The sequence below is a fragment of the Barbus barbus genome, assembly GCF_936440315.1.
Source record: "Barbus barbus genome assembly, chromosome: 37".
In the NCBI taxonomy this organism is placed as follows: Eukaryota; Metazoa; Chordata; class Actinopteri; order Cypriniformes; family Cyprinidae; genus Barbus; species Barbus barbus.
The window spans coordinates 17944129-17959450 of NC_136715.1; the positions used below are offsets into that span (position 1 = coordinate 17944129).

Sequence of the window (15322 nt, forward strand, 5' to 3'; positions counted from 1 at the left end):
ACGTTGCTTTAAATGCTAATGAGCTCTGCTGACCCCGCCCCTCTCTTGCGTGGAGTAACGAGCAGACTGTAAACTTCAGCCGCGAAACTGGCTAACTAGCACATAATTAGTTAAAGCGATTTGCAAAGATTTATAAAAAAAAACCTTATACTCACTTCTTCTGTAGATGAAGCTGGATCACGAATGATTCGCGCAAACAGACGCATTTAGGCAGATTGGGGATCGGCGCATTCCCTTCAAAACGAAAGTAACAATAATCCTCTGTGTCTTCAGTGGTTCAGATGTCGGGAGTAAATGACGAATGCTATTTTCAATATTACATCCAACAACAAAACACCTCAATTGCTTAAAGACTTTCTTGTCTTCCGCTGCACCGGAGTCGACACAATGGCAGACTGATGACATTTCTCTCAGGGTGGGTCTAAGGTAAGATGGCCTTGTCCATCAACTATCGTGGGAACGTCCTGCGTAGAACAGGAATCTCAGAACAGCCTAATTTGAGAAAGGGAATTTTAAAATAGGGATTTACCACTGGGTGGATTTTTATCATTATAGGATGGATGTGTACACACACTTCCAACACACATTTATGTTCAAACAACTTGTAAAGTGAATTTTGCATCCGATGACCCTTTTAAGAGTTGGAAGTGGGAAGTAGTTTGTAGTTTTTACTAGACTGAATGCTTGAAATTTTTAATGCTTTAAATCAGCATTAAACTTATTGGTTTTAAAACAAGTTGTGCCTATGCATTTAATTCTGCTCTAAATGACAGTGTCTCCTGTCACAGAGAAATAATTGCAAAGGGCTGTAGATGGAGTGGCCGAAGCGGTCTGCACTTACAAGAACTGCCACAGTTAAGAACTGATGGGCTTAAACTGTCATTAATATTCAAGGTGAAGTCCCTCTCAGTCTCCAGCACTGTTTAGCCAATCCTCCACTCACAAGCTCAAGCCACACATTGATCTCTCTCTCTTTCTGTATGCCATCATTTCTTCCTATTTTTTCCTCTTGCGCTCAACGCTTTTGCAATTTGTTTCCCATGTTTTAGGGATTAACAAACTAAAACTAGCAGCACTACTAACCTATTTACATGTTTCAGTAGTGTGACAGTATCTCAGCTCTTTTCCAAGCCAGAAACTTTCTAACGTGCAGCTCTATAGCATAAAAAAACACTACACCGCTATACGTTTTCAAAAATTCTATTGTTTTACAGTCCAGTGAACTGAGGTAATAATCAAACAAAACAAAAATGTCCACTTTCTTTCACCACCAGAAACATTTCAGAAGTCAATTTAGTGAAACAGTTCTTGAAAATGAACTTGTAGAGGTTAAAAAAAGAAAAGAAAGAAAGGAAGAAATCAGAAACACTGATTTCTACTTATCTCTCTCCCTGGCCTCTCCCTCATTTAACCGTGGCCCGTTAATGTGATTTCCTGTCCTTCATTATTCAGAGGCTGTCTGTGAGTCTGTGCATGAGGGGCCATCTGCAGGACGTGTGTTACTTTTGCCTCTTTCTGCTCGTTATGATCTCTCTCTGTGATTAAATGACCCCTTCAGTAATGACATACAGCGCAGACGGACGGCAGAGGACGTGGCGAACTACTGAAGCAGCAAAGCAAGCAGCAGCAAAACGCTGCTGTGACACTGCCCCGAGACGGTCGCATGGCCGCCGATATGTTTAATGAAGGGAGTGATGAGTTATTGATGCATCCGCTCTAATTAGAGGCCCAGAAGTGTCCGCAGCAGTCATAGCTGTGACAGCAAATACAAAGACGAACATTGATTGTGTTGGGATGGACTGACTTTGGGTTTTGCAGTCTGGATGAGTAAAAGCACATAACTAATGTTCTACTTGACTGGCACGCACCTATCACGATTAGTTACACTTCCAAGGATCAGTGAAACTAATTACTGGCCTTAACTTCAAAACCAATAATGAAAGGTTTAGGGGTGTGGAGAGTGCTTAGATGTTCTTCAATTCGAATTCAGACTCGTAATGTTTCTTTGTTTAGCGCTGTTTTAAAATCTAGTGAGCTGCACTGCTGTCTATTCTTCTTCGACAACATCCTAACTACTAAAACAAACATTTTTCAATAATATATGTTACACAAGCTTCCGAGACTCACAATGGATTCCAATAATGGTTTAAGTTAGCATGTTGCAAGCATTATAAGCATAAAAACAGACAATAGTCACAAATAGTGTGTAAAATAATTTCACAAATAACATTTTGGAATGGAAAGGTATACTAGCAGCTCCGAAGCTGGATCAAACATCTGTGTTTCAAAAGTAACTTTTTTTTTTAATTGCAACATAATAAACCCCCGTTGTGTGAAAGTGTACTATAATGATTTTTAAGACCGTAACATTGTGATATTAGTTTCAGCACAAGTGAGCTAATTTTACTACCAAATTCTCAATATTGTAATGCAAAATACAGTCTCATTTTCATGTGACTGTGAAATGGATAATGGATTAATTATAAATCAAATATATCATGGTAAAATTTGTTGTACTGCCTACAATTAGATTAAACTGATTTTGTGTGTGAACTTCCTCATTGTAAGTCACTATGGATAAAATTGGGATGAATACAAATAATGAATACAACATGAGAACAAATGTAAATATTTTCATTTAAAAAATTGATTAAAAGACAAACATGAAAATCATCTTAAAAAATGGAGAAAGACAATACCAAATGCATTAAAGTAATGAGAATAAGGGATAAATGTGCTAACACTTAAATAATGTGAAATAATGTCCTAACTGCAGATTTTCTCTATTTTTACGAAAAATATGAAGATGCAGAAGATATCTTAAAGGGTAACATAATTCTGTTCTACATGCTCAATGTGGCAGTTATCTCTCTTTTTTTTGCTTTGCATTCATTTTATTATAAATACAACATAATAGTGCTCTGTTCTGGGACCTCAAGCAGCTAACTCTCACATTCTGTGTAGGCTGGTGTCATTTAATAAAAACACTGTTGTGAAACTTTGGATTTGTTGATCAAAACCAGCAAAATAGTGACAAATTGCCTCTACAACTCTACAAACAATTTCCAGTATCACCTTTGAAAATGCTGACTACATAGTTTCATGTAACACAATAGCTTTCTATTTCTTTCTCCCCAAGGGGTTTTGTCGTCAATAGCCATTAACAGTAACTAGTTTTCAGAAAAGTGCCGAAGATAAAAGGAATGAAGCAACCTAGACATCTTTTCAAACATGCTCAGAATAAACTCAGTTACTGAAAGCAAACAACAACTCCTATATAAAACTTAATTCTTTTGTGCAAGACTGAATGCATTGGGTTTGTTTGTGTATTCAAAGAACACCAGGCTCTAGGTCAAACGCGAGTATCTCATTGTCCTTTCAAGGTGAACGAAGCATTTAAACAATCTCCCCTGCACATGCACCATCTGCGACAGTCTGTCCCTTCATTTCCTCTCTGCTTTTTCTCTCCACAAGGTTCAGTTGTTGTCATCTACGTTATGAGAAAATGCTTTGAGCTGATCTAGGAGCAGTGCCAGGTGCCACATGCCAGTCTGTTTCCCCTAATACGCTCCATTTTAGCATAAATTGTAATTAAAGCAACTTGGCACTACACTTAGCACAGGAATTTTACAGTACAGACCAATGGCTTCAGAGCTGAAGAACCCAACCCTATTCATGCACTTGAACTGTTTTTTCTTGCAGTTTTACAATAAGTAAGTAACAAAACATTAAGGACAGATTGACATTTTCTGGGGGCGGGTGGGAATTTAAGAACAGAGTCGGCAAAATTAGGACAAGAGACGAGTCATAATTCAGCAAAACAGCCAAGAACTAAATTATCCTAATCACAATTTATCTTTTCAGATATAACCAGAAATCCCAAATCTACTGGAAATCTAAATTTAAGGAGTGCCAGGTTGGTACATATATCCCTTTCAGCTCTGGAGCAGAAAATAATTTGCCTTTACTGCATTTTTTCAAGCAGATCTTTGTTTAGTTGACCCTCTAGGATTAAAATTCATTAAAAATATATTTCATATGTCTCTGGTGAGGTTTTTCATTTCTTGCACTGTGACTAAATGAACCTGGTGATTGTTTTATCAATGCATAAAATCAATGACTGACACTATTGGTGTTTAATCAGGTGTATTCAGATTTGTATTTGCATCTGTGAAGGTTGTTTAATTCACTGCTACATCAATTTAAGATTTCTTTTTTTCAAACTATACACAGAAAATTACTATTGAAAATGGACACCAGATAATTCAAAAAACACTAAAATACAGTCCAGGGAGGTTTTAAACTTTTTATCATTAACTTAACATTTAATCAGTTTTTTTGTTTGTTTTTTTGAATAACTGTTTTGATTATTAGATTTTATTTGTCATTGCACTATAGCCAACCACATTACTGAAAGATTATCTGGAAAATATTGAAATTGCATTAAGTTAACAGCAAATAATTTTTTCCCACCCAATGTTAGAATAATGAGAGAAGCTAATTAGTTTAAATTAATTCTCATGCTTGTCATCTTTTTATTAAAAAAAATCTGTATAACAAGTAGCTAAGGGTGGCAGTAGTGAAAAATAAATCCTAGAAACGTACCACAAATAAAAATTATTCTTTTTTTTTCTGCCTTGTTGGTTCTTTTTCATTAAAGCATGGCTTGCATGTAAATCTGCATTGTCAGATGAAAGACTGGTCAGGGCAGTTTAAGAATGCAATAGATTATTGATTGGTTTTTGAAAATGATGTGGTAAAGGTAGAGGACAAGTGTGCATGAGTGGGACTGAATCAGTGATTAGATGTGAATAAAATGATCCAGCAGTCTGTTGTTAGTATTCATCAGTCATGGTGAAAACGTTCTCTCATTATTGATTCAAACTGAGACATCATCACCTACACAACATGGCCCGCATGTCACACAGGAAGTTCATACAAAAGCACAGTGAGCAGAAAATTACTCTGAAACAATGGTGAAAAGCATAACCTCCAGTAATAGTACTCTGTCTTACTCCCACACATGCATTCAATATTCAAATAGATTCTGAACAAATAGATTTGAGAGTCAGAACACTGGGACTGCTAAAGAAAGCGGATTAAAAAGCATGTTCATTTAGAATGGGGATACATGGAAAGCATTTTGTGCCTACCTAGGCTAGGTTACAGTTTTAAAACATCATGTATATCTATCTAAACATTAAAATTTTGCATGCAATGTACCTCACTGTAACTCACTATATGAATAATAATAATAATAATAATAATACCAGTAAATGTAAATTTCAATAAAAAATATTACAAAAAAAGTTTTTATATACAAATTATTATATTACAAAATTTTAAATCATCATACAGAATATTGAGAGAAGACAATTCAATATGCATTAATAATGTCAATAATGAAATAACGTGACAACAAAATAGTCCTAATATGAGTAGGGGTGTTACCCCGGCATCCTGGCCAAATTTGCCCATTGGCCCCTGACCATCATGGCCTCCTAATCATCCCCATTCACTGATTGGCTTCATCAATCTGTCTCCTCTCCCCCAATAAGCTGGTGTGTGGTGGGCGTTCTGGCGCACTATGGCTGCCATCGCATCATCCAGGTGGATGCTACACACTGGTGGTGGTTGATGAGATTCCCCCCCTTGTATGTAAAATGCTTTGATTGCCTTGAAAAGCGCTATATAAAATGTAAAAAATTATTATTATTATAATATTCATATTTTCATTCATTTTTAGATTGAAATTTGACCTGGATTTCCAGGTTTCAGGTGTAGAATAAAATTTTCACTCAGTAATTGCTAGTATATTTCACAAATAATTACAAAGTAACATTGAATTAAACATGAAATTTTGAATTAGTATTTTCTGCTAAAACATACTCTATTGCTTTTTACTTCATCTAGGAATGGTGGCTTATGTAACTACTCAGAATACCCTAGCAACACCTTAGCAACCACCCACAATACTCTACCATAACTGCAGCCAGACTCGTTCCAAGCAGCACCACTCAGATTTTCCTCTGAAAATGTAAAAATGTAGTTAATCATCCCTATATTAAGAAAAATACAAAGAAACATAAATGCTTCCTGCAATTGATATTTTTATCTAAAATCATCACTTGAAAAACACTATTTCCAGAGCCCCAGGGTTCCAGTATACCTTGAACTGTATGATGAATAACGTTCCTATAAAAGACTTTCAAAACTACATTATTACCAGAACTTCTCAACAGACCGACTTTCATAGCATTGAATGCTTTCCCACCGAGCGAGATTTGATTCGAGTCACAGCGAGTTATAGCGAAACCCAGGTTATTCTGATCACCCCATTTATGTATGATTCCAATATGATTTCCTCTGAGAGTCGGACAACCCTGAACCAGAGGAATCCTGTTGCTTTGTCACACCGTGGCTCTTTCCGCCCACGCTCCGCCATCTACTGCAAGCCTCCAAAACAAGTGTGACAAACCTCTTACTTACAGACACAAACTCAGCCTCGCTTTCTCACACCTCTAACTCTACGCCCTGCCAAGATGATCAAGTTTCTCCCCGAGTTTCTGCGAGCACCACCCCCGGCCTCAATACAAACAGACGTCTGCACTCATCTCCACCCTTGCCGCTAACCCTGGCTCCTCTGCGCGCCATTCACCTAGCCAAGACGGAGTGAATTTCAGCTTGTGTGTTACAGACCATCTCAAGGGAGGAGGCAGAAACTGAGAGGGAAATATGGAGAGCGAAGCAGTGCTGCTGCAAATCCATTCCTGTCTTAGCGCGTTGCGAGCATCTCACGTCCCTTAGGACTACTGTCAACCATTGCAAAACTGGGACAGGAAGAATGCGAGAGAGCTTATTGACGGTCACTCGATTCTTGTGACACAGCTAAACAGCATCAGACGGTGTCACACTAGAAATGAAAACCAACACTATTAAATTTTCATTAAAGGAAGCGCCTGTTACAAGCTCTGTTGTCTTTTTTCACCAAAGAGTTTGATTTATGTGTCAGTCTGCTACCTTTAAAAAATAAACCTTCCAAAAGTGGGTTTATGCAGCAATGCCACAGAATAACTACTTTTGGTTCCTAAATGATCCTTTCAGTAAAGAGTTCCTAAAACAACCCCTATTTGCTGAACATTTTAATAATTCAAGAAACCTTTTCCACCATAAAGAAACTGTGTAGATGTTAAAGTTTCTTAATGGAACTATGATTGCCAAAAACAAGCTTCAAAAAAAGGTGTAATGTCTTTACATCGTCCTTGACGGTAACATCCTAAATTCAGAAAGGCCTCTGCAACCTTTCATGTTGTTTCAAGGTAGTTAATTACATAAAGATATCGAGACAGCACTGCGCTGCTAAAAACCATTAAACGCCACTCTTATCTATTAGAAGTGTAAACGTAATTAGGCTTTTGAAATCAACAGTTTTTGTTTAATTAATTAAAGGTAGATGTCTAAATTTCAAATCCAATTAAAGCATAAAGCTTGAGGTCCAAAAATGAAATCTCATCACCTTTATGAGAACGCGGAAAACACAAATTTTCCAAACAGCATGGGGGAGCCTAAATGAAAATGAGAATTTGTTTGCAAAAAGACGTATCATTGACAATTATTTCCCAATTTGAGCGTAAGATGGCTCTAACTGCACATAAACCATTAAACTAGATGTGAATTAAGTGTGATATGCTTAGCAAAAGAGAAGGGCTTTTACACAGTTTACCTAGAAATTCTCAATTCGAGCTACTTCCTCACTCACGCCTCTCAAAGCCACTCCATCTAACGGTGCAATTTCAGTAAAAAGCCTCTATTATTTTTCAGGCAACTCTTCTTTGCAATTCAAACAATCCCACAGCTGTGATGATGGTGGGTCTTATACAGCATGCTGGAAACATTGCTTCAACTGCAAACATTAGAGATATCACACTGGCAGCAATTTCACAACAGTTTCTGCATTTGTGGACTAAACATTCATGATCAACTCAAAGTAAGATGCTATCTGTGTCCTCACTGGCCTTCACCAACTGAGATCTTTGAAAGGCATGAAGTCTCTCGTGGATTGAAATTTTGATGCTATTTAATTCTTTTATTTTATTTTAATTTCTGAACAAACTGGATTTGCTTTGGATTTGTGCTGAGAACTAGTTTAACAGCCGGCAACTGACCTTCAACATTGAACGGTAGTTAAATATGTTGAAACAATGTTTATGCTAAGGGTTGTACAAAGGTTAACAAAACACTTTTGAATCAACATTGAAGTTTAACAAGGTCTGACAATTAAGCAAGCGGAAATGACGTTAGAATATCAATGTTGAGTTGTGAAATTTAAACAAAATCCAACAGTGATTTAACCTGGATCGATGACATTGATTCAACTGTAAATAAACATTAAAATGCCAAATGGGTCACATAAATGGGACAGTTTACCTAAAAACTTAAATTCCATCATCATCTACTCTCATGTCATTCCAAATCTAGATGGTGGTTTTGGACCCCATTGACGTTCATTGTACAGGCCAAAACATCAACAAGTCACAGGTTTGGAACGACATAAGAATCAGTAAATCATTATTTTATTATTAAATTATTATAATTACTTTATTTTTGGGTGAACTATCCCTTTAACCACTGTATGGGAAATAGGACGTTTTCTTTGAAAATTTAATTTAATCATTCATCAATTATTTTGTGATGTCAGACCAGCAGAATTTAAGACGACGTTGTCCAGCTGAAATGTTTTATGATCGTTCTTGTCATCTGGGAGGCCGTATTAACGGGATACTTTATATAAAGGGAGCTGTCACCAAACCTGATGCTCGGAGGGTAGGGTACATCAGGGTGGAGGAGCTAGAGACAATATCCTGACGAATCTGTCATTAATACAGCCAGTGTAAGCCAATGAAAACCAGATAGCATCTCTTTTAATTGAGATTAGACTCTGCAAGATCAACGTGTGCCCATCTGATTTAAGAGACGGCTTGGTGTCCCCAGTTAACTCTTCGTGGTGGGAATCAATTATGGCTTCTTCTCTGACATGCGACCTCAGAGAGCCGAGATTTGGACTTTGTAGAGTATTGTAGAGAAGGGGGGAGATCTTCGCCTGTTCTCTTTTGGGTTTCGTGTCGGTGGATACATACCTCCTTTTCTACAAATTTTCTTGCCGGGTTTTCTGGCACATTCCTTGGATATTCTTTTTACTGCAAAATGAATAGAAGACTAAAAAATAACATGGGAGTCCGTTATGGACATCAGGAGCATGCAACAGCACAACTTGACTGAAAGAGGAAGAGAAGAGTTTAACAAGTTCTCTGACCTAAATCATCATTATCATCATGAGTACTGCACAAAATATCCCCTCTTTATGGTTCATTTATGGGCCGTTTACACTAGTGCGTGTCTGTCTAACAAGTAAAGGGAAGGGAAAGAAATCCAACCACCTAAAATGGACGTGCTGCAGCACACAGAAAGATTTGCATGTGCAAGGGATGGTGGGAAGGTTAGGACACACATATAGCCTCGCTCACTCACGCACACTCACGCATTAAGCAGCGGCATGCATTGGGCATGCAGAGATCATGCAATTTTTTTTCCTCCGCTGCACTCACTACAGTCTGCACAAAGGAAACTGACACAGTGAAATGACAAAGACAGGTCTGTCCTGCCCACACATAAACTCACCATCCTCCGTTGGCACGTATATGTTTAAGAATAAGCAGTCTTCGCTCTGGTCCTGTACGTAGGACGACACCACTTCAATGCCATTGGTGAACCAAACCGGGAGCATAACGTCCGGTAGCCTGCCCTCCAGCAGGGTTTGGGGACAAACGGGGGCAAACTGAGTTGCGTTACGGATATCTGACCATGAAACAGGCGGCTCGGGTGGCTGGAAGCGCCTTTCGCCTGTGGGAGGTGCTGCGTAGGGGACGCCCAGGAACTGGATGACGGGCCCAAGGATCTCATTGTTGAGTTCTTTTTTGAATCCCCGCAGTTTGCCGTAAGTTGTAGTGACAACGGGGTCCGTTTCATCCAGTTTTTGTGAGGCCGCCAGCTGGGCATGCAGGGTCAAGCCTAATATCCAACACAAGAACGACAGATCCAGGTTAGCCTTGAGGCCTAGCCGTGGACACATGGCCCGCCAGATGCCGCCCAGGCGGTTTGGTTGTTGGAAGGGCATGTTCATTCCTATTCACGCTAGTCCCGCTACTAGTTTATATCCACCTGCAAGAAAAAAAACGATCAATCCCAAGATGCCAGATGTTCCGAGAGCGAAGCTGTCAAAAATCTCAAAGCCTCTTTGCATGGCAAGTATTCCCAAATGAACTTAAACACGGATCCAAGCAACATCTTCGTCAAGGACCAGCTATTCATCAGGTCCCATCCTATTGACAACGTAGCTTTCCATCCTGGCTACGTGCTTGGCAGGGGTGGGGCAGGCATTTGCGTCAGGTTGTCCACAGATAAATCAAGCCTGGTGCAGTGGTTGGTCTATATCCTGTTGGAAATAAAAAAAATATATATTAGTAGCGAGGCAGATGGGAAAATTGTGCTTTATTGGCATCTGTGATCTTGTATGCCTGCTATCAAGCAGAATGTTCTAGGATCACAGCTCACCGGCATAACACAGCATCTATCACACAGACCCATCAAGACAGTTAAGCAGAGTCTCGGCCAACGGCAAATCAAATACTTCTCCAATACACTCAAAGGCTGAAGTGATTATATAATAAATTAGTATTGAAACTCACTTTGTCAAGGGGCATTCTGGGGTCTAACACGGATGTTATCAAATGTAAAACTTTTTCAAATATCACAAATTATTCATTCAAAAATATTATTTGTTTTGGGGACTCTCACCGCATTATATTTTAGGATCTGTGATTGCTTAGTCATAGAAACAAATATTTTCATGCTTCATACAATACACTTGTTTTTTTGCTATTTTTATATATATATATATATATATATATATATATATATATATATTTTTTTTTTTTTTTTTTTTTTATTAATCAACAAAATGTTATATCATTTGTTGTGATCATGGCTGGCTTGGACAAAATCTCTTTATTCCCATTACTGCAAATCCAAGTCTGATGCAAAAATAAGACAACAGGAAACACAAGCAGCACCACAAAACCTTTCACATCGATTTAATGCATCATTCTCACTTCGTCAACTCCCCAATCTGTGACAACCTTGCAAATGTGCAAGAACTATATTTGGATCCCCTCCAGAACACAAGTCTTAATAAGGAATAGAGGTTCATTTATAACCGTGGGCTAGTCTTCCCCAGTGGACGCTGTGATGGGCGGATTCAGAACAGGCTTTCGCTCTGCACGGTAAATGAGAAAAGTACCTCTGCTTCCACTGCTCTACAATAGGGTTTATGTTCCACTATAATGGGGTATTTGTCTTGAGCACTACTGTACCACCACACACAGCCTCCCCTGCCCACTACCCTCCAACAACCAGATCATTCATGATGACTTCCAGGGCTAGTGTCAGCAGATCCGGACTGAGGGCCACACAGCCAGACAGGGAGCAAACAAGGCACGAGCAAACGGAAGTGCACGAGCTGGCCTTTCTTCTACCCCCATACAAGTGTCCACAGACAATTCTTAAAGAGCCTCCGTTCCGTCTGATTGAAATATGTGGCCCTGAGATCTAATCTACTGTAATAAAATAAGACAGATTTCAGTAATAACATTGACATTTTGCTTTTTTTTTTTTTTTTTTTTAAATGGTGAAACAGACACCGCCAACATTTTATTAATTTCAAAAGGTTTTTGAACAAACCGAACACAGTATGGTTTTAAAGGTAGGAATATAAAAAAAATAGACAACTTAGTCAATTAGTAATGTCTGACTGTTTTACTTACATACATTAGAATAATATTAAATACTAAAGTTTTAAATATTAGAATTTATCAAATATCAAATTGAAAAAAATATATATATACAAGTGCTATTTCTATTTGTCTATTTTGTTTGTTTGTATATAAGAATTTAACAATATGTTTCTCAATTCATTGAATTATTATTAAGAGTTACATTTATTTACTTTTGAGTTATTTAATTTTATATAGCTTTTGACGCTGAATTGCGATGGATGGAGCATTATACAAATATGTATTTTATATATACATATTTCTTAATATATTTAATATAAGCATTAATATGCAAGTTATTATATTTGCAAATTAATATAAAAAAGAATTAAGTTATATATAAGTATATAATTCATAATATAAAAATATATTATAATTAATGAATTACATGTGAATTTTAAAATACAAATGAAAATAGATAACACATAGGACATGCTTTTAATACAATAATATATATAATTGCAATATATATATATATATATATATATATATATATATATATATATAGATTTTGGTATATGGATATGTTTTTTTTTAGTTCAGTCTTGCAAAGAAAAACATGCCTAAAACGAGCCCCATTCCTCAAAACTGAATTGGTTAGCTGAAGTGTTTTATTTATCCAGGATTAGTCAGTCTCGCTTTGGCCCGGTTGACATTTCTACTCCCCTCACTTCATATTTCAAAACAAATTGCTCCTATTGACAGTAGCCTGTCAATGACAGGCTTCAAGAAGATGCAAAACAGTCTGTTGCATCGCATAATTAGGCAAACAGAGACGCATGATGTGAAATCCACTGCATTGATTGTGTACCATATTCTTAATGAGCCTATAAAATTGAGATTTTTACAACAGAGAGACGAGACAAAACACCACTGAGTACATTTTACAAGAAAACACTGTCAGTCTTTCTACTTCAAAATTTTACAATTGGTTACCTTTTTTTTTTTTTTTTGCTATTGTGAAATTTACTAGCGTTTTCTGAATGAAAAGTGTTTCTATCTCACATATTTTAGTCTATATATAAGCCTATATTAGCAATTGTTCGCAATGAGATCAGGTTTGGCTCAGAAGATAGAAAGAGGGCCTGGGGAACTGAATTGAGAGATAAAGACTTCTTTCAGGATCTTAACACAGTGTTCCCTTGCAGACAACAAAGAATCCACAGCACAGTAAATCTCCATAGAATACACACAATCTAAATTTCCTTTTCAACCATCCTTATGGAAAACCTTTGCCTGTTCTCTTATAGGTGCATTTACTCATTCTGAAGGCCTGGTGGACTAATGACATCATCCTCCATCCTCTTACTCCAGTTTTGATAGATATGAACTGCTACATGAAGATATGCAAATATGTTGTACTGAATACCTTTTCCAAAGAATTGAGGACACATTTTCTGCATGGTCAGATGTAAATGCAAAAACTTCTCACTTTGGAATACATTAATCTTTTTCTTTCATCTTCTTTCAAAACCTACCACATTTTTTAAAATAAATGCCACTTAGTTTGATTTTCTGTTATATAAAGCCAAAGCATTCATATATTTTTTCCCTGTGGGTCTGATATCTTTGTCTCAATGCTTTGGTCGTGTATTCTCTTGAAGTTTTTTTTTAGTGTTTTGTCATTTTTTTCTGCTTGAAGTGCTTATCTTGTAGCTCCTGCTGTGAGTTGTCCTGTTAAAGACCGAGAGCTCTTAAACCCAGGGACTGTGAATCTCAGTTACAGTTACAGTGATTGAGTCTCAGCTAAGACTCGAGCACACCTACAATAATAGAGCCTTGCAAAATATGTTCATGTATTGCATTCAAATCATTGATAGCAGTAGAAAAACTAAATGAAAAGGTAAATACATATATTTCTATTCTTCTTTTGAACTTTCTATTAAAATCAAAGAATCATGAAAAAACTTTTTTTTAATATTGATAATAACAAGAAATGTTTCTTGAGCACCAAATCAGCATATAAGAATAACATCTGAAGGTTCATGTGACACTGAAAAGTCTACTTTGCCATCACAGGAACACATACATTTTCAAATATATTAAAAAAGAAAACGTACTCTGTTACTGACGTAACCTCGGTTCTCTGAGATACGGGAACGAGTACTGCATCACTAGACGCTATGGGGAAAAACACCTTTTTCTCTGAGGACTGAAGACCTTTTCAATCACGCAGTGTGACTGCACGGCCATTGGTTCGTGCAGTGATATAAAAACTAACCAATGGCTTGTTAGCGGTGCTGCACGAGCCTATGGCAGCAAAGCCCGCCAGAAGGGGCGGGGCCATCTGGCTATATAAGCGAGCGCTTCGCCATAGGAAATTAGGCCAATTCGACTGAAGCGACGACCTGAGTCGTGCAGCTGAATGGCCTTGGCATGGTACGCAGAACTCATTCCCGTATCTCAGGGAACCGAGGTTACGTGAGTAACCGAGTACGTTCCCTATCGATACTTCACTCGTACTGCGTCGCTAGACGCTATGGGGAACAAATACAATCCTGTCATGCCATGAAGAGGAACGACCGATATAAACTGGCCTTCAGCAATAAGACTCAGAGGGACCAATTATGAGCAGGAAGAATCCTGCAGGAGGCAAGAGGACTAAACTCCTAGAGGTCAGGCCAGCCTAGATCTTCGTTCCAACTGTCATAAGTAAAAAAATGCCTGAAAATAGACCACTTAAACAGGCGTGTGTCACTTAAGCAGATAGAACCCAGGCCTGTAAGGCCGGAACATCCAAGTTTTAGAACCTGGTAAAAGTGGACAGCGAGGCCCAGCCGGCCGCCGCACAAATGTCTGCCATGGACACACCACTAGACCACGCCCAGGAAGAGGCCACACCTCTAGTGGAATGGGCTCTCACTCCAATGGGGCTCTGGAGGCCCAGGCAGGAGTATGTTAGTGCAATAGCATCAACTAACCATCGAGATATCCTCTGCTTTGTGACCGGAGACCCTTTGGTGCGACCGCCAAAGCAGACAAAGAGTTGTTCCGATTGCCTAAAGGGCGCGGAACACTCAATGTAAGTTCTCAATGCCCTGACCGGGCAGAGAAAGTTAAACTCCTGGTCCTCCTCAGAAAGGGGGAGCGCAGAGAGTGTAATAACCTGGGCCCTAAACGGAGTGTAGAGTGCCTTAGGGACATAACCATGTCTTGGCTTTAGGACGACCTTAGAGTCATTAGGCCCAAACTCAAGACAGGCAGACCTTACAGAGAGAGCCTGCAAGTCACCTACTCGCTTCACCGATGCTAGCGCCAGCAGCAGAGCGGTGTTGAGTGACAGTGTTTTTAAGCTTGCAGATTGTAGTGGCTCAAAGGGGGGCGCCTTTGGGGGCTCTCAGGACCGTGGGCACGTCCCATGTAGGGACTGTGAGGGGTCAGGGCGGATGGAGCCACCTAGAACCCTTAAGGAAACGGACAACCAGGTTGTTCCG

At 38.5% G+C, this 15322-nt stretch overlaps 1 protein-coding gene across 2 annotated transcripts in view; it reads right to left on the reverse strand.

Annotated features, from left to right (window-relative positions):
• LOC306856465 (neuroligin-1-like) overlaps window positions 1-15322 on the reverse strand; it is a 220683-nt gene that overhangs the window by 189830 nt on the left and 15531 nt on the right. For both annotated transcript variants that reach the window (XM_079395767.1, XM_079395768.1), the window contains exon 2: window positions 9679-10492. In XM_079395767.1, the coding sequence (XP_079251893.1) occupies window positions 9679-10180 (502 nt within the window). In that variant the 5' untranslated portion in view covers window positions 10181-10492. The remainder of the gene's footprint in view (window positions 1-9678; window positions 10493-15322) is intronic.